The sequence below is a fragment of the Chiroxiphia lanceolata genome, chromosome 3 (assembly GCF_009829145.1).
Source record: "Chiroxiphia lanceolata isolate bChiLan1 chromosome 3, bChiLan1.pri, whole genome shotgun sequence".
NCBI classification, from domain to species: Eukaryota; Metazoa; Chordata; class Aves; order Passeriformes; family Pipridae; genus Chiroxiphia; species Chiroxiphia lanceolata.
In genome coordinates this window covers 107,147,384-107,174,820 of record NC_045639.1, presented here as the reverse complement: position 1 = coordinate 107,174,820, position 27,437 = coordinate 107,147,384, and the positions used below count along the sequence as shown (strand labels likewise).

Below are 27,437 nucleotides of genomic sequence, written 5' to 3'. Positions count from 1 at the left end.
GATGGACCAACACCCACTGAGAGCCTCGGGAGCAGCCAAGAAACACCAGTTATGGCTCTTTTTTGGTTACTCCTCCCCCAGGCAGCCCTGGGACAGCAGGGCCCAGTGCCTGCAGCCTTGGCTGCCTCCCTCATCCATCCAGCTGCTCTGCGGGCATGTAGTGCCCCTCGGCTGTGTGGCCAGTGTGCTCCTACAGCTCCCAGAAGCTGTAAAAATTCCTAAAAACTGCCTCTTTGTTTTTTTCTTAAATAATGTTTGCTCACACATTGGGGTGCATTGCTTATAGCAAACACTTCAACAGGAGCTGGTATATGCAGAGAAAGAAAACCAAAACAATTGAATGGACTGAAAGGCAACAGGAACTCCAGCCCTGACCGTTTGCTGGGGTGATAAAATCCATCCCGCGGTGTGCTTTTGCAGGATGGTTGTTGCCGGCCTCATTTTTGCCATCCTTGGCGGGATGCGCAAAGACTAAGCCGCAGCAGCGCTGAAGCCGCTTTTAACTCCAGAAAAAAAGAGGGTGACTTGCAGGAGGGCGCTTCTTTCAAAGCAGCATTTCTTGCCGCAAACCCCCAGCAGCATTTTACACTGCCAGAAATCCTGTTGAGAGAGGCGGAAAAACGGGAGCACGAAGGCACGGGCAGAGGCTGCGGGGCCGGTCCTGGGGACCCCCGGGCAAGAGGGGGGTCACCCTCACCCCCTAAACACGTCCTCTTGGGGGTAGAAGCCCCCGCCGGAGGTGCTCGGGAGCCCGGGCACCGGGGGGGCTGCCCCAGGTGCGGGGCCACCGGTGAGCGCTCCCGCCCCTCTCCCCGGAGCGGCGCCGGGGGAAGGAGGAGACGGCCGCGCACCCCCGGGATTTTCTCACAGCGGAACGGGAAGGGAGAGCTGTTAACAGCATTACTACTATTATTATTATGAATTATTATTATTTTTAGCGAGAAGGAAGGAAGCTCGGCAGGAGCAACGCCGCTGCCAGAGAGGAAATCTGGGAATGCAATGCGAGGGAAGCGGCGGCTGCCGGAGGGGCTGGAGGGGGGCCGGGCGGGGAGGGGGCACCGGCGCAGGTATCCCGGCGGCAGGAAGCGGGGGCGGGCCGCGGGGCAGGGCGTGCCGGCCGGGCCGGGCTGGGGCCGGGGAGCCGGGCTGAGCCGACCCAGCAGAGCCGAGGGGAGGGGAGCGGGGCGGAGGCGGGGCCGGCCGGGGGGTGGCCGTAAGGTGAAGGTTGTTGCAGTGGGTTCATTAAAAGACAGGGTTCAACTCCTTGCCGTCGCAGAACGCTGCTGGGAGGCTGGTTCCGTGGCGTGCGAAGGAGGAAAAGAGGAAAAGAAAGAAAACAAACAAAAAAAAAAAGAGAAATCAGGAAAGGGAGCAAAGCCGCAGCTACTTAAAACAATCCTAAGAGGAGCGGGGCAAGGAACGGAGACGGCGGGAAGCACGGGCAGGCTGCGAGCTCCCGAGGCCCAGCGAGGAGGAAGGATGATAAACGTGGTGTCCGTGTGGCTGGTGGCCCTTTGCTTCCAGGCTGCTGTCCCGGTGAGCCGAGCGGAGCGGAGCACGTGGGGCGGCGGGGCCCGGGCGGCGTGCGGGGCCGGGGCGGCAGGGCAGGGGGGGCCGGGTCGGGCTTCGCTGGGCTGGGGGGACCGCCCGGCTCCCCCCTTCCGAAGGGTTCCCGCAGGGGAGCGGAGTGGTGGCCAGCCCATCCCGGCATGGAGGGCTGCGGTGGCCTTTGTGCTGGCGGCGGGCTCCAGCCCGGCTGCCCCGGCAGCCTTAATTCAAACCAGACCCGCCGCGGCGGCTCCTGACCTGCCGGCGGCTCCGCCCCGGGGCGCCGCGGGCCGGGCGGGCGGCTGGCTCTGCCGGCTCTCCTCACCGGGACCGGGGACCCCTCGGGGCGGCCCTGGAGGGGCCGGGGGTGGGCAGGATGCTCCCACCGTCCCTCTGGCGTGTTGCGCCCCGGAGGCGGCGAGCGACGAGTCCGGGTGAGCGTGGGCATGTGGCCCTTTGTGGTTCGGCCGTGGCCGAAGTCACGGGTGGTTCCTAAAGCGGGGACGCTCCTGCCGTGCCCCGGCACAGCCCAGGGGAGCGCGGGCCGGCGGCTCCCGGCCGCCTTTGTGCCCAGGAGCCCTATCCCAGTGGAGGGTACGCCCGGGTCGTTAATTTCTGCCCACTCAAACAAAGGTCCCGGTGCCGGGCTCGGAGCCAGCCCCGCTCCCCGGAGCTCGGTAACCCCGCGGCAGCGAGGCCTGTGCCGTCCCGGCCCCGGTGTCCCGGGAGTAGCTCTGGGGGCCCGGGCGAGCCTTGAGCCGTGGGGAGCGCTGGTCCCGCAGCAGCAGCCGCCAGGTGTCATCCACGGACAGGGGATGGCTCTGCTCTTGCTCCAGCCTCGCCTGCGAGCGGCTTTCCGCGGAAACCTGGCACCCCCGCGCTGTGAAATGCTGTGCTCGGTGCTCCAGGTCTGTAGGGTCAGCGGGTGCGGGGCAGGAGGCATTGTGGCTGCCCCTTGACGGACACAAAGGCTCAATCCCATCCCTTTCTCCTGAGGTAGCTCCCCGTTTCCCATGAATGCCCCACCAGACCTGAGTGCGCACCGGTTGTAGAGTCTTCTCCTTTGGATGGAATAGGAGGAAAAAGTGTGAGCAGGCTGGTACATCAGAGTCAAAACTGACGGTTTTGTTGTTTGTTTTTTTTTTTTTCTTAAGTGGAGTAATTGATTTGAAACTTGTCTGGGGATGAATTGCAGCAGCAGTCAGATCCATATCTGGGAGAACGAAATGCACAGGGGGATCTAAGCTGCCCGAAATACCTCCAGTTTCACTGTACTCTTCTGTTTGTGAACCGAACCTGTAGTTATGGGCATGTACCCTTCTGGTCCACATGGCAGTGAGTCGTTATGACATGGCTAAAAATGACAAACATGTGAGCATAGTCAGCACTGTTCCATGGGGAGAGGGCTCTGCTCACAGCTTCTGAATAAAGTGGAAAAACTGCAGTTAATTTACAGCCTCTTTAGTGCATTTGGATAAAATCCCCTCTGTGATAAATATCCTTACTAGGAATGATAAGGTCATGAAGTTAATGCTTGTCTGGAGTTTTCCTGTGTGCCAGAGACACTTGGGCCTGGGTGACACTGCGATCAAGGGGTTTCTGGGGTGAGCACATGGAGGAGCAGAAGTCCTCGGGGCTCTCTGTGGTGACTCAGCACTGAGGTTTTTCCCCTTCTGGTAATCATGTGGCTTTTTTCCCCATGTCGAAATGTCAGGGACATGGACTAAGCTGCCTTTCCCCCCCATCTGGAATAATTATACTTTTGCATCAAGTGGCTGAAAACCTCTTGTTTTGGGCACAGAAGCAGAGTGACCCTACACAATCCTTTGAGTCTGCCATATTGCAATGTTATGGTTGTGTGGGGTTCTTGGTGGTCTGATTGTTGGGAAGGGTGCCCCTGCTGCTGACACATCTCTTGGCACTTGGTTCTTGCTGCATGACTTGACTTGTCCATGCATATTGTCACAGAAATAATAAGCAGGAACAAGAAAGTGACCAAACAATAGTTTTTTTCCTGAGTACTCTTACCTGCAGAAATGATTAGGGAGGTTCCTGGTCTTCTTCAAGGTGACACTTTATTGCCTAAAACACAATGTAGGAGAGTAATTACCCTCAGTTATGATGGGTGCATGGATTTCCTTGAAATAAGAAGGCTGATACATTTTAACAGACTAACCTAGTTATTGTCTCAAAGAGAAACTGTTACATGATATAACCCTGCCACCAAGCCAACTGAGCCAAGATGCACATCCTACTACAGGAGGACAATCGTGAGGGGAAACGGGGGTTTGATTGTTTTGTCTGGTATGCTGATGGTTGACATAAGCTTAGCAGAGCAGGCCGAACCTTTTTCCAAGGGTGATGTCATTGCTATCTGAATATAAACTAATTAGAAGAAATTAGGTAGTCCAGCTTAATTATTAAACGTGTAGGCAGTGGATAAGGAGGAAAGACTTTCTTCTATAGTACATGCAGAGCAGTGTCACAATATTTATTGAGCACTATAAACAGAGCTTCTTCATCTAAACACTTGCTGGTAGCCACTTCACGGTGGAATGGTGACTCTGTTATCTGGTCAGCTCTGATTAGAGCAGCAACAAATAGGCTGGGGTTTGTGTCTTTTAAGGGGGCTCTGGTGCAAATTTGTAGTCTTTGTTCCAGGTTTCTCTCAGTTTCAAGTGGTGAGAAGAGCTAACGTTTCTAATGGCAGCACTCTGAAACTTCTGGAAACCAAACAATCCTCTCCTAACAACTCAAGACAAGTCACAGCAAGTGCAAGAAACCTGTAAGCCTTCTAAAAGTAAACTACTGCACGAACCTGAAATGTAGGCTGCTGTTTTAGCAGCAAAATTGGTCCATTTTAAATAGGTGTTTTGCATTCCTAGTGCTTAGATGTTTCCAGGTGGCCTATATACTAACATTTCATCCTAACCTTGCTTGAAGTGATTCTTGTGTCCAAGAATCGTACTAATGCCTCTGAGAGGGACATTCCACACTTGTTTCTGGCGTCTAGGGAGCTGGGATTTCAGTAGGGCCTCCCACAGGGAGGAGAGAACTTATTGGCAGAGAGAAGATAGGACCCCTTTCCTGAGGAGGTGCTGTCAATTATAAAATTGCAGTGCTTCAGCATTGCAGCGTTAGTATTTTTGTCTTAATAGCTCTGAGATAATCAAAAGTAGGAGATGTCTAATACAGCACTCCAGGACAGCTGGAGATTGATGCACTCGCTGTGTGCAAATGGCATTACTCCCTCGGGACAGTGTTCAGCTGATGTTAAGGCACTTAAATGTAGGTGTCTGTGTGTGCTGGGTATTTAAGCCCTCATTGGAGTCATGGTGATGTAATCAGTGGAGCCAAAGAGAGTGATTATCTGACCAGCACCTACACATCAATTCCAAGGTGAGTTGTTTTGTCAGGGCTTTGTTGACTAGATCTCTCGTTGCCTATAAGGGGAGCATAGACACCTTAATTTTAGTGCTTTTGTCCGAGAGAAATTTAGCTCAAAGTGATAGACTTTATTTGTGAAACTTTCATTGTAACTCTCTCCACAAACAAGCAGACTGGACAGGTGCTGTTTGTGCCAAGAGAACTAGCAAAGCAGTGGGGAACATCAGCTTTCAACTAGAACAGCAGCTCTTTCCTGTTCTAGTGTAACTGGAATAGTGCCTCCAAACAATACTGTAGTCTTGCACTGCTAAAGGCTGTGGGAGAAATTGGGGAGTATAGTTGGGTCCTCTCAGTGTTCTGAAGTGAGCAGAATATACATGAGTGGAAACATAAGTGGATGTGTTTCTGAGGGATGGTTGTGAGCTGTTGAGGATGCATCACTATTTAAAGACACTATTTATTTGCAAATTAGAAGTGAGAAACCTTTGTTACTCCTAGACTGCTGATATAGGCAGTGAACTTACAATGTGGAACTTGTTTTGACCAACAGCGCAAGTACTTCTTATAAGTTTACTTCTGAGCTGAGAAGATATTCTTCCTTGCAGAAAGCATGTGGTGTCTCCTTTGGATTGCTGTTTTGTTAGCAGATCTCTAAGTTAGAGCTGACAAACATACTTCATTTGAACTGCTGCTCTGCTGGCTACTGGTGTACCGCAGCAATGAGCCTTATCTGGCCTGGCTAGAAACCCAGGATAGTGCACTTTCTACCGTGGAGATGCTAGTGGAAAAGTTACTGTACTATGAAGCCTCACCTCAAGGTGAGATAACATTTGGACCTCCTACAAGCAACCCTTGTGGGGCAACATCTGCTAATGTGGTGGTTTCCCAACCTCTCCATTTCTCAAGCAGTTCTTGGCTGCAGTCGATGTTCTGGGTCTTGTGGAACCGGCATGGATCCAACGGAGTCTGTTAGCTTGGGCTCCTTGCCATGCTTGACTGTAATGTTCTATCTCACTGCTGAGACCAGTCTCACCAGTGGGGCTTGCTTTGCTGGATGGGAATCAATGTGTTAGTGGGATTTGGATGGAGTTGGCAGTAGAACTTCCCATTGAGTCACTGGAGTTGCAGTTACAACTGAGTCATGGAGGTGGTGTAAGTCATGGCTTTCCCTCCTAGATTTCTAGCTTGAAACCCCTTTGGGTACTGATCAGTTAAAGAGCTCTTGCTGCTATACTTCTGTGTTTTGCTGCTGCGCTTTCTGACAGAACTATCTTCTCCATAGCCCTTGTTTTTGCAACATGGTTCTCTTTCATGTCCACTCATTTTGCCTCTTAGTGTTCAGGCTTTTCTAATGAGTGAAAGGCCTTCAGGATTGCTATTGCAGAATGACTCCCAACTAAATCAAGGGTACTGATATAACAGATAGGGAACTGCCTACCAGCCAGCTTAAAATGCTCATGGATGTCTTGCCTTGCATGGAGGCTCTGTGTTCTTTTCATGCTCTACTGTGTAACTTTTCTGCACTATCTGTGCAGTAATGTCAGTGTCTTGATTGTCAGTAGTGGAAACAAAGGCTGACAGTCTTGATTTTTGGCTGTAGGCAGTCCCAGGCACACACTCGTGTCAGCCAGCCTTCTGCAAAGTACAGCCAGTTCATGCAACTGAGCTGTTGCTCAGAGTGCTCTGGCTCCATCACCTGAGCGCACACAAGCCGTAGCTGAAGAATAGGGGTTGCTCTTTGTCTGCCTCTGCCACGTGATGAGGAGCTTATTGCCTCTTAAACTTTAGGAAACTTGAACTCCATTCCAGTTGGAAGGGGAGCGTGCAGAATGCTTTCTGGGCAGTACTGCAGACCATGGCTGTCTTGTGCTTTACACAGGAAAGCTCTTACTAATTAGTTTCTAATGCTGGTGGCTGTACACCTCCTGGTCAGAGCCAGTCAGCAGCTCCAGTCCAGCCCCTTGCATCTAGGGATTACTGGAGGAGCAGATTGTAGATTGAAGCCAGAGGTGGGCAGGGGTGAGTGGAGCCAGTCTGCCTTCTAGAGAGCAAGCGGTGATTAACATAACAAGTTCCAGATGAGAGCTCTTGTGAAGCTGTGTATCATAGCAGCTGTGCTGCTATGGCTGTGCTGGTATGGAGCCTTTGTATGGTCCCTGGGGACCAGGGCTGGCACCTACAGCACTGCAGGAAGAGCCTAGCTGGCTTTTTCCTGTCTCAGAACAGAACACTATGCTGCCTTATTGTATGCTCTGAGACCAGTAGAATGGAGAAATACAAATATAGTTATGTATATATTTATAGAGAGACATATGTATACCAGTTGTGCTATTTGTTATCAAGCTCACAGTAAAATTTGGAGGGTATGTGCCCTGGCCCCAGGATGATGATCTGGGAGATTTGATGCCTGTGCTCTGCACAACCACAGGAGCTTAGAGCAGTCTGATCTACCAAAACATCAGTCTCTGGTTAAAGCATCTCTGCAGAAGGGATAACCTGTTATCCCATTGACCAGCTAATAGGGATCTTTAGGGTTAGAGCCCAGGCTTTCTTCAGTCAAGAAGTTGAGGGGTAAGAGGAGTAAAGGAACCACAAAGCTTCCTTGAATTCATATCTGACACAAACACTAGTATATGTGATATTTTTCACTCACCTGCTATGGTCTGTGCTTATGAAACTGTAATAGAGACTCTCACACCAGCAGATCTGATGGACAAATGAGATTTGTCCACCTCACTGACTCTAACAGTGTGCAAGTGGCACCTACGTGCAGTGGAAAAGTGCAGTGAGGCTTGCATCGAAACTTGCCTACAGCCTGCAGCTAGACAGCTTTGACTTCTAAATCTCTTTCTGTCCTAACGGAGGAATCATCTAGATCGTGACTACTTTCCCATCAGTGAACAAAGCACCTAACAAAAGAGGCTGACTCTGGCATGTCTGGGCAGTGGCAAAGGAGTGCACTGCTATCGTGTGCTCACATCGACTGACTCATGGCCTCGCAGAGGAAAGCTGCTGGCTTAATCCTCCAGCAGCATCGACTCCGCTCTGGAGCGTGTTTAACCTGCACAACGTTCCTCAGTCTGCATCTGTAGTTGCACTGAGCTGTGAGACACTGGTGAGCTCCTTTCTACAGAAGTTGGAAGATGCAATTATGAATAATTAGAAGTTATTACTCTAGTAGCTGAAAAGTGCTAAATGCTCAATATCCCCTCCCCCCCACCTAGCATGCAGCCAAAAGGGGTTAAAAAGATTCACCAAACCTTCTTACACTGAATCTAGTAAGCAAATATGGTGGGTTGACCCTGACTGGATGCCAGCTGCTCACCAAAGCTACTCTGTCACTGCCCTCCTCAGCTGGGCAGGGGAGACAAAATATAACAAAAGGCTTGTGGATTGAGATAAGGGCAGGCAGAGATCACTCACTAGTGACTGTCATGGGCAAAACAGACTCAACTTAGGGAAATTAATTGGTAATAAATTGGTAATAAATTCAATCAGAGTAGTAAACCCAAATGTTAAAAACACTTTTCCCTCCTACTCTTCCATCCTTCTTGGGCTTAGCTGTATTCCCAGTTCTCTAACTTTTCTCCCCCAGTGGTGGAAGGAGGCAGGGAATGGGGATTGCTGTCAATTCATCACATGTCTCAGCTGCCCATTCCTCTTCAGGGGAGGACTCCTCACACTGTTCCTCTGCCCCAGTGTAGAGTCCCTCCCACAGGAAAGAGTCCTCTACGAACTTCTCTAGTGTGAGTCTTTCCCATAGGCTGCAGTTCTTCATTGACTGCTTCAGTGTGGGTCCCTCCCATGAGGTGCCATCCTTGGAAATAGGCTGCTCCAGGGTGGATCCCTCACAGGGTCACAGCTCCTGCCAGCAAACCTGCTCCAGTGTGAGCTCCTTTCTCCACAGGGCCACAAGTCCCTGCCAGGAGCCTGCTCCAGTGGGGGCTTCCCACTGGAGGTTCACAGCCTCCTGCAGGCATCCATCTGCTCCAGTGTAGCCCTCCCTGGGCTACAGGTGGATCTCTGCTCCCCCATCAACCTGCATGGGCTTCAGGGACACAGCTGCTTCACTGTGGTCTGCACCAGGGGCTGCAGGGGAATTTCTGCTCTGGCACCTGGAGCACCTCCTGCCCCTCCTCCTGCATTGACCTTGGAATCTACAGGGTTGTTGCTCTCACATATTCTCACTCCTCTCTTCTCTGGCTGCGATTGCTCCTGTGCAATAACTTCTTTCCTCTTCTCAACTCTATTATCCCAGAGGCACTTATGACCATTGCTGATGGGCTCAGCCTTGGCCAGCAGTGGGTCTGTCTTGGAGCCGACGGGGATTGGCTCGGTCAGACATGGGGGACGTTCTAGCAGTTCTTAGGGAAACCACCCCTGTAGTCCTCCTGCTACCAAAATCTTGCTGTGCAAACTCAGTACAGTAAAACACACTGAACACAAGTATCCTGTGGCCAGTTGAAATGCTGGAGTCCCAACTGTGTAGAAAATCTAATTTTCTGGCCTATTCTGAAACAGTCCCCCTGCACGTGAAACTACCTGTGGGGAACCTTCCTGTGCATTATTTGGGGGCATACCAGTTGACAAGGCTCAAAACTGTGCCAGAAATCATTCTAATAATTTGATGGTGTAGATTGTGTTCCAGTGCCTGGGGACGTTCTCTGATGTTATTTAATTTACTAGTATGGATGTAGCCAGTGGGTCTCTGGCAGCAGGCCCAGAATATTATGAAGTTGTGAAAACTGCAGTATCCAGTAAAAGAAAGTGAAAGTTCATAATAAGAGATCACAACTCTCCTGTTGAAAACTAAACCTGTTTTGGATGCTTCAGAGAGATGAGCAACTACAGTTGTATGAGAAATCCTTCACAATCCATCAGCTGAGGGTTGTGAGGTGAATACTACACACCTGGGACAGCAAAGCATTCAGTGTGGTGGTGATGGTGCTGGTACATGCTAGTGATTCAGACATGCTTTTAGACTTGGTCTGTAAGTGGTCCTTCAGCTTTTTATGCTCTGCTTTATTTAGAGGGATATTGTGCTGGCTGGAGTTGGTAGTCAGTGAGTAGACCCGGAAGTTTATTCATATATGAAATATCTTTAACTTAGTAATGTTTGAACAGATTCTTAGAAACTCAGTCTGTTGTTACATAGCTATCCCAACAGTACTCCTTGACAGAAACTGGTCTGAGCTATGGGACGTGTTGTGCTAGGAGTAACTTGGTAGTAAAGTACTTCACCTTGCCTTGCAATTTTAGTGCTGTTTTATTGACTTGTCTTAATGCCAACTGTCTGTCTGTCAGAGGTAGCATTAGTGATGTCTCTTGTCTCTTCACAGCATGGATGTGTGAAACACAGGGGTGTCCAAATTACAGCTCAAGTCTGAACAGTTGCTCCTATGAGACATGAGGGCATCAAGATTGCACAAATATGGTAGCATTTCCCACTAAACTCAAACCTCCCCAACTGATTTGGTGACTGCTCTGAAACAAGGCCATAGGGAAGACAGGCGAACAGGCTGTACACCCAAAATGAAGGCATGAGGTAGCTGATGCTGGTATCTGTTACAGTGAAACTTGGGTTACAGCTGAGATCAAAGGGAAGCTCTGATTTATCTTGCCTTCATAGCAGCCCCTTATTCAGGGTTCTGCTATACAGATGTGGTATGAAATAGTGTAACTGGGTGACTAGGTCAGAGTTAGTTTAATCCAGTAGGTGTTTGGTCAAGAAATGCCTAATGTTCATAAATGACATCAGTGGAACAATAGGTGACTGGAGCACAATTGCAGCAGCAGGTTTTTTAAGACTTTCTGGTGGGAGGATTTCATTTGATGCTTCAGTGTTGAAATTATACTCCAACACCCTCATGACTCAGCATGGAAGTACACCAGTCAGCTTCCATAATCTCACTGAGGTGATGCATAATTTAACTGTAAACAGGACAACTGCTGTCAGAACTTTGTAGTATGTGTAGGATTACCAATGCTTTTGTAAACCTGAACACAGAGACCATTAGTGTCTTAGGAAGAGGCACTGGGAGCTTGATTTTCACCATTTTATATGGGTAGATCACTTGCTGTGTTCTCCAGTGGTTGTGAGCAGGTGTATTTCTCAAAGGGAGTTAATGCAGTCTGAACTATGTTCTACCTTAGACTAATTCAGTGAAATGTGGTCCAGCCTGTGCCCAAAGACCATCTGACCTACTGTTCTTTATTCTAAGGAGACTTGTAGCACCCAATACATTTGCATGCAGCTTTTTTTCAGGAGCTCCTATGTGGAAGGAGGGGGTGATCCTGAAAGTGCCTCTTTGAGAAGACACTTCAGATGGGGGGAGAGAGTATTCCTGACCTGAGATGTGGCTCCATCATTTGGTGGAGATGTTTCAGTCCTTTTGCAAATGCCTTAGTCATGCTGGTGTAACTGCATCTGTTAGCAGGGATGACTTCTGCGTTATAAACAATCTAGGCTTAGTCAACACTGTAAGATCCTGTGGATAAAACAGATGTGGCAGCATGCCTTGTAATGTAGGGAGAGACTTGATTTCATCACATCTACGCTGATTTACTTGAAACTGGAAATGGTGAGCCGTAGAAGCAAATACAAAAGTATACCTAGAATCACAGAAGATCCTGAGTTGAAGGAGACCCACAAGGATCACTGAGTCCCTTCTGTGTTAATTAATGTAAGACCTGCCAAGGTGCAGGAACTGCCTTTGCACTGGACCAAACCCAAAATTTAAAGCCACTTCTTGCATGGTTTTTGTGAGTCCAGATGCTGGCTGTAGATTGAGACTCTCCAGTTCCTTTCTAACAGACTGGTGGCTGACTGGTGTGAGTCCTGCTGTGCAAAAACAGAGTTTCTTAAAATTGTTAAGAGCTGAGCTACACAGAGCATGACTGGATCAGAAGGGAGCTGCTGAATGCTGACTCTTGGCTCATTTTGCTACCCAAGTCTCACTTGGTTCTGCAGCTCCCTTGCAAATAGTCAAGGTCTTCTGTAGCAGGCTGGCAACTAACAGCACCAAGGGATCAGGCTGTGGGATGTCACTTGTCTTGCCATCTGGTGTGCATGTGTGAGACAGAGACTGACATGGTATTTGTTCAAACCAGGCACCTCTTTCTGTGTGCTTCCAGTTCCCTGATCCATGAGTTCTTCAGTGGGGGGTGGGCTTGAAAGGGCTGGTGGTGATGCTGTAACTGAGAAGTTTGAATGTGAGTTTAATAACAAAATACAGCATTTGGAGGGAATATATGTCTGGGATGTGTGTGTGGAAGATACAGATTGTTACCAAAAAATAATTTCACAAGCATTGGAGACTTCATTGTGCATCCCTCTGAAGAAAATGGGGAATTTAAAAAAGCAGTCAAGAGGGCCTTGTCTTGGATTGTTGAGTCTCAGGCTGTTGTCCTGATATGAAGGCCTTGATGTATGTTCTGTAAGGTAAACTGTGAGCAGATCAGCTGGGAAGCTAAAGCACAATTTGATAGCAGCAGGCCTTGCAGCTGGTAGGTCTTTCTGTCACTGAAGTGTAAGCAAATAGACAGTAATTTTTGTTATCTTTTGTATATCCGGTTGCTGCAGGATATATCTTGCAAAACATTAGGTCTGGGTAGTTCCACTGTAACTCTACGTAACTAATCAGAACACCTTGTCAGCTTTTTTGTTGTTGTAAGGCTAAATGTCGGTAGGTTTAAGTAGTCTCATTTTAGTTTACCGAGTGCTTTAGCTGAGACCTTTCAGTACTCCAGGGTTGCAAGCTTATCTTTCTGCTGAGGTTTAAACAACATCCTCGGTTCTAGTAACTGCTCTAAGTACAAACTCAGTTTGATACACTAGGGATTTTTATCTGAAACTTGGATTTCCTTAGTGAAGCACTGCAAGCAATTTGCTCAAATTAGAAACACGTATGTATCACTAAAGGAGTGAAAATGCTTCGGTGATCCTTCAAGAAGATATTAGAGCTTTGTCTCCTGGCTCCCTGACATAACCTGCATTGCTGGAGTTCAAGGAGAAGAAGAGGGAAACTTCTGGGATTGAGATAAGAACATGGGTCTTCTCCTAGCTGTGTGTCTGGATGCCAAAAGTTTTTGCATTTACTCTTGTCTGATAATTGTTTGTGGCTGCATGTTGGCTTTCCTTCCTCAGGTGAGGCAGAAAAGCTTCTTTCCCCCCAGAATACTGTGTAGTATAGTGATAAGGTGGTTTTTGACTTCTGGGACCATGTCTGCTCAGCTCAGAGCACTCGTGGTACTTGTAGTAGTGGTATGGATCTCATTTGAGATGGGTAGTAGTTCCACCAGCCAAGTTGCATGGCATTTGTCTCCAGGAATCAGGCTTCCCTAGGACCAGAGGCATGTGTGTTTTCCTGGTGCTGCCAAGAGACATCAGAGATGCACAGTGAGATGTAGCAGCCTAATTTGAAGACTTGAGATGCCATAGAACATGTCCTATAGAAATGATTTCCTATAGAGGCGTCTGATTTCTGAGCTGGGACTTCCTGAGCTGGATGGCTGATGATGATAAGAGCAAGTTGTGCACCTGTGGGACTGAGGTCCCTGAGCTGCCCCTGCCACATCCCGATGCTGGTGTGCTGCAGGCTTGTGCTCTGTTCTGCAGCAATGGCCTCGGCAGGAGGAGTGTGCAGGGCTGAGGCTCTCGGCATCCTGGCACAAGGCCTACGGCCACACGCTGACCAGTTTGAGCTGACAGGTCTGCTGGGAGAAGACAGTCTCAAATGGAACAAATGGAGACACTTTCAGCTATTCCCTCAAACCCAGCCTTGGACTACATTCAGCAGTCTCAGGGCTGTGACTGGTCTGCTTCCCTGGGAGCTGGGTGGTTTCTGGGGAGAGGAGACTGGCTTCTCCAGACCACGCGTGCTGTCCAGGAGCAGTCAGGCAGTCTGAGGCCCACTGCTGCACTTGCCAGGATCTCTCGGTGGTTCTGTAGTAAGTTTAACTCCCATGACAGTCCTCAGTGCTGATCCCATAAAACAGGGTAAGTGGGTGTCAAGAGATGGGGCAAAGAAAGGAATCTGCACCCAACAGAGGTCAGCTTTTTGGGAATAATTGACTAAGGATGTTGTGTTTATATATGTTAGAGGCAATGCTACAAAGTCCAGTATCTACTTTAAAGTGGCTCTAGCTGCTGCTGTTTTGTGTGAGGTGAATTGCTCATCCTCACCTGCCTGAACTCTACAGCAGGGACTGTGTGGATATGGGAGGAAGAGACAGCAGGGACCTTAGATTATGTCACTTCTAGTTTCTTTTCCTGTCAAGAGGGTCATGTTTATCTGTGTTGTAGTTACAAGTACATATGGGTAGTGAGTCTTGGGCTGCTGGAGTCCTTTGCTGGATAGGTTTTCATTTATTAAAGATTTTCTCATCTCCAGCATACTCCCCTCTTTTAGCCTTACTTTGTCAGGATTTCAGAGATGGGTGGCCCTCCTCTAGCCTTAGCTGAAACCAAGCAATTTTTGGTCTGTTGCTTTCTAAAGAAGCAGATGAAGTAGCTGTTGCTGTAAGAATGAATCTTCTCTGCGTTTTGCTATACTAGGAACTAAAAAGTGCCGGTGACTAAGTCAGAGGGTTTTAAGACAAGTGAGGTTTGTCTGGTCTTGACTTAGGCAGCTCACTGCTCATCTCTCAAGCCAGCTGAAGTAGATTGAAATTAATTCCCCAGGATGAACTGGAGCTGTTAGCTGTATGGTCTTCCTGGGCTGCACCTACTTTACACAACCCTTTGAGCTTATACACTGGCTGTGGCTTTCTTGTGCTAGCTCAAGAAATGAATGCCTGAACTATCAAGTATGTTAAAGAGCTGCAGGGAAGGATCTTTAAAGAAAAGTGGTTTATAACATAAAACTGAACTGGCTGCTTCTCATGAGATTAGCTGTAGGGAAATGAGCTTTCTCATTAGACTACATCTTCAAAGCCCAGACTGCCTTGAACATGGGAGACAAAAGGGACCCCACTTCTGACCACGTTGTGACAGCCTGTCACTGATAGACAATTAAGCTGTGTGATTGTTGTGTGCCACATCTGTGGATGTGTTGACCTGTCGATGAGATTCAGTCTCTGGCCTGGGCTACATTGCTTGGCTGGAAGGAGCAGGTTGGTGTGAGTGGAAGCAGCGTGTGGTAACTTACTTGTTTGATATATCGTCTAGGTGCAAAACCAGGAGCACAGGCTGTAACTCGCTTCTCTGTATTGCTGGAGGACTGACCATGCTTCTAGTGGAACTGGCTGAGAGGCATCTCAGCTCTTCTGCGTGAGATCTGACCCAGTGCTCAGTGCACTCCCAGGCGCGCACAGCTGGCGTGCTGTCACTGCTTGTGTTACATGGACATGAGCTCCCCTGGCTGTGGAGTCCATAGCCCTCTTGGACTCCAACTACTCCAGGTTTGCTCAGCCATCTCTGCTAAAGGATGTGCAATGTATTCTTTGTCTAGGATTAAACAGCAATTCCACTGCACCTCCAGTAAAGTTCAGGTGACCCAGGGCAAAAGCAGAACTGCTCACATTTTGAGCAAGGCATCTGTCTAGCCTTTGCTACTGTGTACATGAGGTCGGGGAGGACTTAAAAGCACTGTTGTCAGACTTGGGAACAAACATATCCATTGTGAGCAAACAGTGCATAAGAGAACCCTCCCTACAGTCCCTCTCCTTGCTCATTTTTGTATGAACCTGTGTGGCCCTTTGAGTCAGCCACTGATTTGCGTGTTACCTGCAGCCTGGTTCTGTGCATTTCCATAATGCATGGCGGGCAGGGGAATGTGTGTCAGCATCCCAGAACCCAGACTGTAAATCTGTATGAATGCTTCAGCACCCCTGGCTGCCATGCTCTGCCCTGTGCCAACACAAACACTTGTGCATTCATGCACTGAGTAGGACTGGGGAACTGGTCCTGCTGGAAAATTCTTTGCATGATATTTTATCCTCTTTTTTTTGTTTTGTTTTTTTTGTTTAGCCAGACCAATTCCCTGGTCTGGTTCACTATGAGAGTGCACGAACAGATATGCAGGGAATGGTCCAGGAAGCATGAAGTGACATGCTCTTATGGGAGGTGGGAATTTAAAGGGCCCCACTGCAGAGTGTGGAACTCAACCTGATGGTGATAGGCTGGTTTATTTTTGCTCTTGGCGTGTTGATTGCTGTGTTTTAGCCTTACTTAATTAAAAAAGTTGCCCTGTCGCAGTAAGGAGAAAATGTAATGCTGATTGGGCAATAGTGTGGAGTCTCTAGAAACATTGGGACTGTGGTTGATGTGGGTGTGGAGGAGCTAGATGCTCTTCCTTGGCCACTGCATCTTGTACTAAGATCAGAGTATGCTCCTACAGCTTGATAGGCTTGATAGATCAAAGCCTAGTGGACAGTGGGCAGTCTACAGTCTGTTTTGTTCAGCTCATATAGATCCTAAGAACCCTCATCCTATTTTGAGTAGGTGTTGGAAGGTGTTTTGCTGCTTTGAGAGCTGAGTGCCAAGAGGAAACTTCTGTTGTGATGATCAAGTTCATGTTTCAAACAAAAGCAACTGCTGTTGCAGCTAAGACCTTTCCCTCAAAGATAGTTCCCTTCTGAAGTCACCAACCAAAAATGCAGGAGAAGGCCAGAAAGAAAGCCAGATCTTACTGGCCAGTAAGAGAAGACCAGTAAGATTTTTCCAGATTTCTTTCTACTAATAATGATCTGATAGACAAGTAGCCAGATTAATTGGATTACTTACCTTTAGCTGCTAAAATGGTGCTTGCCTTGCTGAGCAAAAGAGCATCCTTTACTTTCCACTTGCTTCCCTTTGGAAAGAGCACCCTGTGAGCCACTAACCAGCCTTCCTTCAGGTGACACAAACTGATGGATGGAGTGGTGGGCATGCTGAAGCTGGTTGATACGCATCAAAAGTTTGTTGAGGGCATGGGGGAACAACACCATCTGAAACAGGGAGGGCAGATAGTTCATAGAATCATAGAAGGGTTTAGGTTGGAAGGGACCATAAAGATCATCTAGTTCTAATGCCATGGGCAGGGGGGTTTGTAATGCTTTGAACAACCTTGATTGGAACACTAGCCAGGGGATAAAAATACTGCTTAAATCTAGGCTGTCCAGCCCGTGGACTATTTGTGGGGTGGTTTGTAGCTGTCTTTCTGCACTTTGGCCTTGCACTGTCAGTCTGCATCTTTGGCTCTTCTAGGAAGAGAGCTGCTTCATTAACCTGCAGGGCCACCAAGCAGCACTGGGGTTTATTTTGAACAGCAGGAGTAACAATGGAAGAGAATTTAGGTGAGATGGTGCCCCACTGCTGCTGACTTCTGATGAAGCAGACTTACATGCAAGCTTCACTTTTGACTCACCATATATAAAATCAGTTCTCTTTCAGTTATTCCAGAATTTATTGCTGACTGTTAGAATTGAAGGTCTGTGTGGTCAGCTCAACGCTGCAGTCTGTATGTCTGCAGGAGAAGGAGGATAGGTGAGGGTACTGCTGGTGATTTTTTTTTTTTTCTTTTTTTGAAGTAGTGGGTTTTTGTTTTTTTGTCCCTTAACCAATAAGCTGTCTTCAGACCATGGACCTCTGAGATTGGAATTAATCATATATGGGCTATTAACTGCAGAATACAAGGTCTAACAAAGCTAAAGTTTCCTTCAGAAGGGTGTTTTATCTTTCCCTTCCCCCACACTAATATCAGGATTATTTTGAGGTTAGAAGCTCTTCAGGCTCTACTCTGCCTCAGAAAGCATTTCTGTTACTGGGACTAGCTCTGCTCTTCGATATACAGAAAAGACAAACCTTTCTGTTTATTTTAGAGCTGTTCAAATCCTTGTGAAAGTATTTTTCTACTTGGTCTAGTGTCCTATTTGGTAGCCAAATTACAGAGCTAATGCTTGAGTTGCTCTTATATACCTCTTAAACAAGACCAAACCATTGGTTTTGCCTTCCATAAAGTTGAAATAATCTCGCAGAATACTTAAGGAGGTGTTTGAGGTGGGAGAGCTCAGCTCCTTCCTTTTCAGCTGAGTGAGGAGGATTTATTAGGAGAAACAAATGTGCAAATTTAACAGCTTTATTCAGATAATGGAGGATTTCAAGTGGTTTTGACACTGCTGATCACTAACTAGGATTAATAAAAGTGGGATACAGATCATCCTTAATCTAGTTTAGGGCTTGTAGCAGCTTGTGGCAAAGCCAGTGTTTTTGCTTACCTCAAAGAGCAGTTTGAGAAAAACTGTTTCCTTTTGCATATATCAAATTAAATAAATGTGGTTCCTAGTTTGGGCAGGGTGAGATTCAGCTAATAAACTATAAATCTCCCCTTCATCATGAGAGAGAGTACTTCAGATCTGTGCTGTAGCAGGAGGGAGCTCTGTGACAGCTGATGGAATAAGCACAGAAAGACTCATGTATTGAGACTGTGACCAAGATGAAGACTGAAGAATAGTTAAAAATTATGCTTAAAAAAAAAAAAATCTAGAGTATGTCAGACTTCTGGAGCCAATAACATTGCTAATGAGTTGTGAAAGCCTGGCCTATTGTTGATTAAATTGAAGATACCACTAAGCAGCTTTCTGGTTGTCCCAGCAGAACTGAATAACTATTGTTCTGCAACAATACAGCGCTCAGCAAGAGCAGAAGCTACCAGTCACCCCAGGGTTTCCCCTAAACAGGCTGCTTTGATCCTTGGGGAAGGGGGTCTTCTACTGGTTAATGCATATCAAAAATATCGTTAAAAATTTTACCCCTCACATGCAACTGAATTCAGTAACAGCAAATCAAAAGGACTGGGCAAGTATTTCTAACCAGTTGTCTCAATGGCTGAAAAAAACCTCAACAAAAACATATGAACTGGGGAAAAAAGCAATGTGTTATAGGTGCGCTGTAAGAATTTAAAGTTTTTTGACTAGAATACGAGATACCACCAGAGATCCTTCAAAGGATCCACTGCCTGAACTTAGATGTGTTTATCCAACATCTCTCTCATCAATTACTGTGTGAATGGTCCACAAATACTCTTGATGGGCTAATAAACAAACTGGATGATGATGGAAGTAATTTCTAAAAGCATGTCCGTGTTTGATTATATTAATCTGATAATAAAATTTTGAGCTAGAGCAATGCAAAGTTGTTGGTAGAGTAAGCTTGTTTTAAGCTGGAATTTATTTTCAGCTCTTTTGTATGATAGCACAACCTGGTGACTCAACCTGGATTCTGTGCCCCTAATCCTCTTGGCTAATCAAAACTTTTCCCATTGGTGTAACTCAGCTGCAGTAAAAGGTCATGGAAAAGCCTTGACCATGAGGTGTTTGTTGTTTGAACAGCACAGTCTGTCTTCCTGATGCAAACCCAAATTAGTTCAAATCCCTTCCAATGCTGTCCTGAGTGTTTTATGTTAACCTTGCTGTGTCTGAAATCCTTCAGCAGCAGATCATTATAGAAGCATGACCTTTCTGCAGTACTTGTATTTTGTGGTGCCATAAGGAGAGGTTACTGCCTCTTATGCCCATTGAATGTGTAATCTATGGAGCAAAAAATGTAGTCTTTATATAACCATACAGTTACATAAATTAGGCAAATGTTCCTTAATACTAATCTGTCATGAAACTAGATGATCTCATGAAGTTACATCACCTTGTGGGTATTCTAACTGCTGTGCACACGTGCATAATCTTATACTGTCCCTTGAGTGTTTGGGACAAAGAAAGTCCCTCTCAGTTCCCAAGCCTTAAACTGCCTGGTCAAGGGGAGATGCCACAACAACAGAGGAGCAGCTTGGGACAAGAGACAACTAAGTAGAAGGACACACGTAGTGGAACTTCACTAAGTTCTCATATAAAACTGTGGGAAGCAGACTTTATTAATCCTGATGCATATTTTCTATTATTCTCTTAAGTGTAGAAGCCAACCTCAGGGGACAGGAACTGGTCTGAGTCTGCCTTTGTGTTTGCAGGGTGAGTGCTGAGCAGCAGCTGGACACCTCTACAGCTGAACACCGTGGGTCTTTATTGGTTTAACTGGGCTGCACTGGGCTTTCCCCTTTTGAGGAGGACCTAGCTATCCCTGCTCAGATACAGAAATCAAACTAGGGTTCACACAAGTACATAACAAAGGTTATGGAGAAGCAGAACATGCAGCAGCCTGAGAAGAGGCTTAGAGCTCAGGTGTGAGGGGAAGTGTAAGAGTAGGGTGGCTGGACATGCTCAATAACAAGAAAGGAAGCATGGCATGACTAACAAGCTGCCTCGCCTGTTAGCCCCACAAGGGCAAGGGATGCAGGCTCAATAGTCAAGATCAAGAGTTCCTATTTCATTTATTGACATTCTGTGATCCTTTCAGGAGGGTTTATAAAGGTCTGCAGACCATCAACCTGTCCAGGTGTTCTTGGAAATCTAGTATGAGCTACACCTGGAGATTCAGATCTGGGGGGAAGTTAGTCTCTATCCTAGAGAAAGGTGTATGGTGACATAAACTGTATTGGCAGTCCCTTTCTTGAATGAAAAGCTGGAGAGATTATTTTCTAGCTGCTTCAATGTAGAGTCTTCTCACTGGGAGGAGAATGTACACCTCCCCCCCCATTTTCCCCTTTTGCAAAGCGTCCCCCTTTTGCACTCAAACAGGCTGAGTAGAATAACAAAGGGTTGTGCTTGCCTCTGCTAGTGTGAGAAGTGAGGGAGAAAAACGGTCCCCAACCCCCATCAACAAAAATGGTGCAATTCCTGAAGCCTGACTTAGCTTCCGAATGTACTGGAAAGGGCGAGGGAGATGAGTTTGGGAAGCGTGGCAGTTATTTCTTTATTCTTTATGCACCAACAGTTTGTACTCTTTAATATTTGAAGTGTAGTGAGATCAGCTTGTGTGAGTCACCACCCTTTCGACACGAGAAGGAAAACATAGGGGAAGTACTTATCTGACCTACTTTCTGTGGAATACTGCAAAAGCACAGTGCAAACAAGCAGGGACAAATCTAAAATTCCAAATTATCTCATGACAGGCAGTTAAGCAAGAGATCGAAGGGCAATTTACTCTAGATTTATGCTTGCAGAAGCTTCAGGAATAGTGTTTTGGGGGTTTATTTTCAGTAGGGAAGGAAAGTGCTAAAAAGTTTAATGAGAGGATTTTGTTCCTACTTTCTTGTTATTAAAGAAAAAAAAAGTCATCTAACTACAACGATTGCCTAGAAGGGGTAAGATCTTGGACCTGATTGGGTTGGTGGCAACTTGGATACTTGTCTTCAGAGAGGTCAAATCAAATGGGCTAGTTAACCACCTTGGAAACTAGTTGTTCCATGGAAATGTGGGGAATGGATACGATATTAAGGATAGAAGGGAAAACTGGATAAACCTGGTGTCATAAAAAGAATGAAAAGGAGATAAGGCCAATAAACACATCCATTGTAGATAATAAAGTAACAACAGAGAACTGGATTGCTTTGACAGTACATACTAGTGCTGGCTAACTTCTTGGAATGAAGATGAGTGTTATATTCATTCTTAAGTGAAATTGTGTTAATGCAAGCTAGAGAAATACCGTGGGCCTGGTTGCAAAGCTGTGAAGAATGCATGTTCTTTTTTACATAATAAAATAAGATTTCCTACTCCTTGGGATGTCAGGGATCTCACAGCTTGGATGATGCAATGCAACATCTAAACTTGAAAATGGGACAGAGCTGGAAAGGGGTGACAAAGGCATCTTGAGGATGGAATAGAAGTCAAAATTTGGGAAACAGGGAATGTAGTAGGATAGGAAAAGATAAAATTCAGGAAAGGTGACTTATAGGGCTTTGGTTTGAAATCTGAGAAGGGTGAATGACTTGGTAGGTAATGGTAGCCCTACAGAAATAAACTTGGGGGCTAGTGACGAGCTGAGAGTCAGGCATGTTGTACTGATAGGAACAGTAAGCGTATACAAGATTCATGAAATAATCACTCTGAAGTAATTAGTAAACACTAAAATAGCATTGTCTTCTTTAGAGATCCTGAGCAGCTTTGAGCATTGTGTGTGCAATGACAAGCAAGTGCCGTAGAACAGGAGTTTGACCTCTTGTTTCAGCAACCGAACTTCTATGCTGGTTAGTGTACTCCTTGGAGCATAAATGGAGAAAGCTCAGGGCTGTATTCTCCTACAGGTAACGCTGGCTCCTGGACTTAGTTTGAGCGCCCCCACTTATAAAACGGGGCTCTCATTCTACTTCCAGTTAGATGTTGTAGTTTCAGATATGTGAACAGTGTTTGAGGGGCTCAGAAAGGGAGAGAAGGCGAACTACTTTGTCTCCCCTTCCTTTCTGGTTCTTAGAATTAATGCAGTAACTTACAGGTGAAGTGGTTGGTAGATAGGGAAGACACGAGCAGTCAGCACTTGACACAGACTGGTTATGTTGTGTAAGGACTGAGTGTCACTACCAGGATGCAGCTCTGAATGGATTCCTTGAGTTCTTCTTTCCCAAAGCAAGTGTAGCCTGGAAGCAGTGCAGAGAAAGGAGACAGCAAGACTGATCTTTCCAGCATGAAACAGAGTAACCAGAACTACTCTTTTTGGGAAGGGGGCTGGAACAAAGGAAGATGAAAAAATGCAATCTGAACAAAGAAAGTTTGTGTAACCTCCAGGAGCCCTTAGAGGACTTGGTGCAAGCAACATGATAACTTTAATCTCATCATTGACACTCCTTTTTTCTCCTTCTCTTTAAAGCAAACTACAAATCTGAATCTTCCTCCTGAGGACCTTGATTCATCTGGTGATGAAGATGATGCATTCTCAGGTTCAGGTGCAGGTGCGTTATTAGCACTTTTACTGTTAGTGCTTGATCCCTCTAGAATGTGGCAATTGAGATCTTGATGAATAACCAAGTGGAGGGGGGTGGAGGGAGGAATCACACACACACAACCCTGCCCCAGAATATGAGAGCTGGGAACAGAGAAAGAGCCCAATCTATTAATCTTATATTGCTTGAGATACTAACAATTAGCAGAAAATGAGTTGTAGGAGACTTGAAAGGGAGCAGAAGTAGGTAGGCTCTGTGTGACTGCTAATGTGAGATGTTGTGTGAAGAATGTTATGAAACTCGAGTGATTCTTTACTCATGGGGAAAAGAGACCATAAGAAGGGCCTTTGTGAGCTGCTAGGAGATACCATTTGAGGGTGTGTAAACCCCAACCTGCCAACATACATCAAGAGGAGAATTTTATCTGTCATCAGATGTTCCCATGGGCCATAATTTTTTATAAGCAGAATGAAGGGGGTTTAGGGTGGGGAAAAAGTCTATTAAAATGATTGCTAAACTGCGTGAGAGAGATCTCTGGTGTTCAGTGCTGAAGTTGAGGAGATGCTACTAGAAAAGAGCAAGCTATTGAAACCTGAAGCATGGTATCCTTCTGCTTCCTTCCAGCCACAGGCTTGTATTTCAGATTAAATTCTGCAGGAATAACACCCTGAAATTGGTGCCAAAGGTGCTAGTGACTAAAGGTGTGACTGCTCTGAATCAAACAAAAATGTTAATGTGAAAAAACTCAGCTAACCACCCTGAAGAACCGCTGTACTGAAAGCAGACTTCCCCCTTGTCACCGCAAACAGACTGGCACTTTGCTTTGGGGAGAAGCAGATGACTAACAAAATATTGCTGATAGCATGTCAGTCTGTCCCTTCCTTATTCCACAGAAAAGAATGAGGAATTACAAACTGAATTGCTGTTATTATGAAAATTGGCTATGCAGGTTAGGCATCCTCCTTAGAGCGGTGTCCTGAAGATACTATTAATAGGTCTCTCTAAACTGGGCAAGGATAATACTTTTTTTGGTTTTTCAGGTCCTCTGACTGACCAGTCTCACACCTGGAGAATCCTAGGAGAACCAACTAATTCCTCAGTACTGGCAACACCAGTGGACTTCAACGAGCAGCTATTTCCCGGGATTGAGAGCCGAACTGAAAAGGAAGCAGTATCGCCTTCTGCAACTAGTAATCTAGTGACAGAGGAACCAGTTGTAGCTGTGAAGGACGAAGTAGCTGTCCTGGGCTCACCTGATGGGAAAGCAACAAGTGATGTGGTCACAACAACAGTGAGAAACCCCACTACTCACTTTCCTTCAGTGGTTCATGTAACTCCTTCAGAAGCCTCAGGTGTAGTCCATGAGCTTGAACCTAAAATATCCAGCTCTGATGTACCAGACACTAAAGATGTCCCTGAGCCCCACTCTACTGTCCATCATGAGGGAGACATCACTGCCATCCCCACGACGACAGCTCCAAAGGATGTTGTTCCTACACAAGAGGAGGTTTCTGAAGATGGCTCTGGAGACCCGGTAAGGACTAACAGTTTTGACACCCTTTCTAGGGAGATGGCTTTAATAGTATGCAATCAGTTGGTTTGTCAGGAAAGAATGGTAATTTCTCAAAAACAATGATTGATTTAATAGGTTGTATTGGTGGAGGGTTTTAGATGAGAAAAAACAAAACTGTGGAAAGTCTCCAGTAACAGACATGATGAGAAACATGAATAACCTGCTTTTTATGTCCCAACAGGGAGACTTCATCTTGACTAAAGATGAGGATTTGGTTCCCACTCAGAACTCAGAAGTACTGGCTGACTCTGGGAGGAATGCCAAAGCAGCAGGAGCCTCAGGAATTATGGACAGAAAAGAAGTTCTTGGAGGTACCAGATATTCTGGATTTCTAATTGGTAAAAGCAGACTCCTATAGGAGTCTCCAGGCAGCAGAAGCTGCAGTTCTGCAAGTACATCTCTGAAGCCAACCCTTTATGTTAGACCTCTGAAATGAGGGTGGTGATTCACAATTCTGTGTTCTCAAAACTGTAGCAAGGGCAAATATTGTCTTCTAATGCCAGCCAGCAGTGGCTACTTTATCTGCAACTTTATGTTTAAACCTATTCCTTCACTTCTCTCAAAAATTACAGTTAAATTGCTCTGTTGCTGTCTGGATCAAATTACTAGGGTTGAACACCAGAGCCTTGTGTGCTTGTGGCCTGGTGGGAGATCTGTACCTAGGATTGGCTAGTAGATAAGTAGGTGATTGGTAATGGCAAGGTGACTGGGAGGGGGCAGTAGGACAAATTAATTTCTGGAACAATCTGGAACTTAAATCATAGTAGCATTATCTGATGTGGCATCTGGAGTAATTTGTCTTTTTCTCCCCTTCTAGGTGTTATTGCTGGAGGACTAGTAGGCTTGGTGTTTGCAGTGTTTCTAGTTGCATTTATGCTGTACAGAATGAAGAAAAAAGACGAAGGCAGCTATTCACTGGATGAACCAAAACAGTCGAACGGAGGATACCAAAAACCACACAAACAAGAAGAATTCTATGCATAAACACTGATCTTCAGGACACTTCTTAATCCATCTTTCTTGGATTCTTCTCTCCCTGCACGTGGACCTCCTAGTGTGCTTTGCATTAAACTTAAGCCATATGATCATTGGGTTATTTGCCCGTACCACTTTGCCATTGGAAATCTTATAACTACAAAGTAGATCTGGATTCATTGAACATTCCCCGCTTTCCTGCACGATTTTTTTTTTTTTTTTAAAACAGAATTGGGACTGCAAGTTCCTAAACTCACTTTGGTTTATCTAGAGACTGCTGGAGCAGGCAGTGGGGAGAAGACAAGGGAGCACTGTGTGTATAGAACTATTGATATTTAGGGAAAGGGCTAGCAAGAATAAACAATTATCAGTGCTCGAATTCTGTATAGCAGGGATCCTTCCTATTTAACTCATAGATGTGTTTCGAGTGTAACAAGTGTCTGTGCTGTGCAGACATTTGGTACGCTGCAATGCTCTAGCTCTTTATGGCCTCTGTATTTGGAGCACTTAATGCCAATTAAACATCAAACTGAACATGATTTCTAGTGAAAGTTGATGTGAGGGGCAGAGTAAACAAATGACTGTCAAATGGTTTAAAATAACTTATACTTTGGAAGCATTATCCCATACTCAGAACCAGCTCCTAAGCAGTTGGTACATAGATTAGCAAAAAAACAAACCCCAAAGACCCCAAAACTATGTAGAGAGTTAATTTTACCAATAGTGTTGGACTGTCTCACTACACTCTTGCTCTTTCAAGACTTAGGTAAGTAGATTTTTCTAAGCAGTCTCATCTCAGACATTCCCTTTGTTAGGTGCTGAATCAAGGCTGGGCTGTCGTGCTGTTGGTGATCTTACCCCGTGCTACCGTGCAGTCGGCAGGTGACGGATGGCGTGTTGTGGCACCTTCCTCTCCACACATGTTCACAGTGGTTGTTTCAGAACTTGGTCTGCCATCTGTGCCACGGAATGCCTTGGCACACTGGGGTGGGAGATAGAAAGCAGCACGCCATGACTTTGCAGCTGAGGAGTAGAGAAGCCTCTGAAATGAGTCTGGGGAAGGCTGAGTGTAGATAGCCTTAAACAGACACAACAGTTTGTGTGCTTGACACTCGCTGCTCTGGAACAGCTCTTCAGAAGCTGTTCCTGCACTTTGGAGAGAAGCAGCTCCAGGGATGTCAGACTAGTAAGGGCCAAAAAATGCTTCCTAAGAAAAGTCCGGGTACCTGAAACTGTGTGTGGTCAGTGTGTGTGCCAGATGCCAGGCACTGAGGCCTCACTGAGGGCCTGGAGCTCTCCAGAGTATCTCAAGCCGAGTGAGAAGACAAGTGTGGTGTTCTGTACAAAGCCTTACTTCTGCTCTGCCTTTGGGTAGCTTCTTGCCAGTTCCGTTCCTCATCACTCAGTGCAGAAGGTATGGGGTGGGTGGAGGAGTGTTTACAACTGATGTAAATATTTGTTCTGTTGAGCCAGAGGGAATGATCAGAGAATATCGGAGAATACTGCAACAGTTGGTATAAATGTTGCACGTTAACAGTCAAACTTAAAAACCTGTGTAATTTAAATGAAGTATAAAACACTCCTGAGCTGCTATGCAGCTAAAATTGGTGCCTTCTCTGCAAACTCAAGAAAAGAACCCAAAACTTCTTGATTCCAAACTCTTCTTTATGCACAGAGAGCTTGTGCATATGTGTAGCTGGCTGTTTTTAAGTAAAGCTGCAACAACCATTATGTATTTTCTTTTCTTTTTCTTTTTTTTTTTTTTTGGGTGTTGTTGTTGTTTTGCTTTTTGTTTTGTTTTGTTTTTGGTTGTTTCTTCTTTTTTTTTTCTTTTTTTTTTTTCTTTTTTACTGAATGAATTTTTATAGGTTAAATGCAATGACCAGATGGTGTTAATTTCAGCTGTAATTCTTTGCTTTGTATAGGAATGTAGAAATGTTGTTTGATAGGTCTGTCTATGGAAAGGTTCTTGTAAAGCACAGGAAGATAAAGTAGTAAACTTCAGTTGTACCTCACAACCTTGTTAGGGGGAAAGGAAAAAAAACTGTATATTTTGGTAGTCTTAACTGACAGTTTGTGAAACAAACATGACATTCTGTGTTATTTAAGTGGTACAAATGAGATGAATTCTAACAGAAGATGCAACATTCGGTTATCTGTATGCCATGTAAGGGTATACTGCAATAAATGGCATTTTGGCAAGAATG

The 27,437-nt window shown here is 46.0% G+C and overlaps 1 protein-coding gene across 3 annotated transcripts; it reads left to right on the top strand.

Moving 5' to 3' along the window:
• Positions 1-1,205: 1,205 nt before the first annotated feature.
• On the top strand, positions 1,206-27,437 carry SDC1 (syndecan 1). 3 transcript variants are annotated; one of them, XM_032683987.1, is made up of 5 exons: positions 1,206-1,536; positions 22,610-22,691; positions 23,723-24,216; positions 24,437-24,566; positions 25,073-27,437. In XM_032683987.1, exons 1-5 carry the CDS (start codon positions 1,480-1,482, stop codon positions 25,237-25,239), a joined length of 930 nt encoding a protein of 309 aa, XP_032539878.1. In that variant the 5' UTR covers positions 1,206-1,479; the 3' UTR covers positions 25,240-27,437. The 3 variants fall into 3 exon arrangements, with proteins under 3 accessions (XP_032539878.1, XP_032539879.1, XP_032539880.1); XM_032683988.1 differs by lacking the exon at positions 1,206-1,536 and adding an exon at positions 18,674-18,712; XM_032683989.1 differs by lacking the exon at positions 1,206-1,536 and adding an exon at positions 18,742-18,918.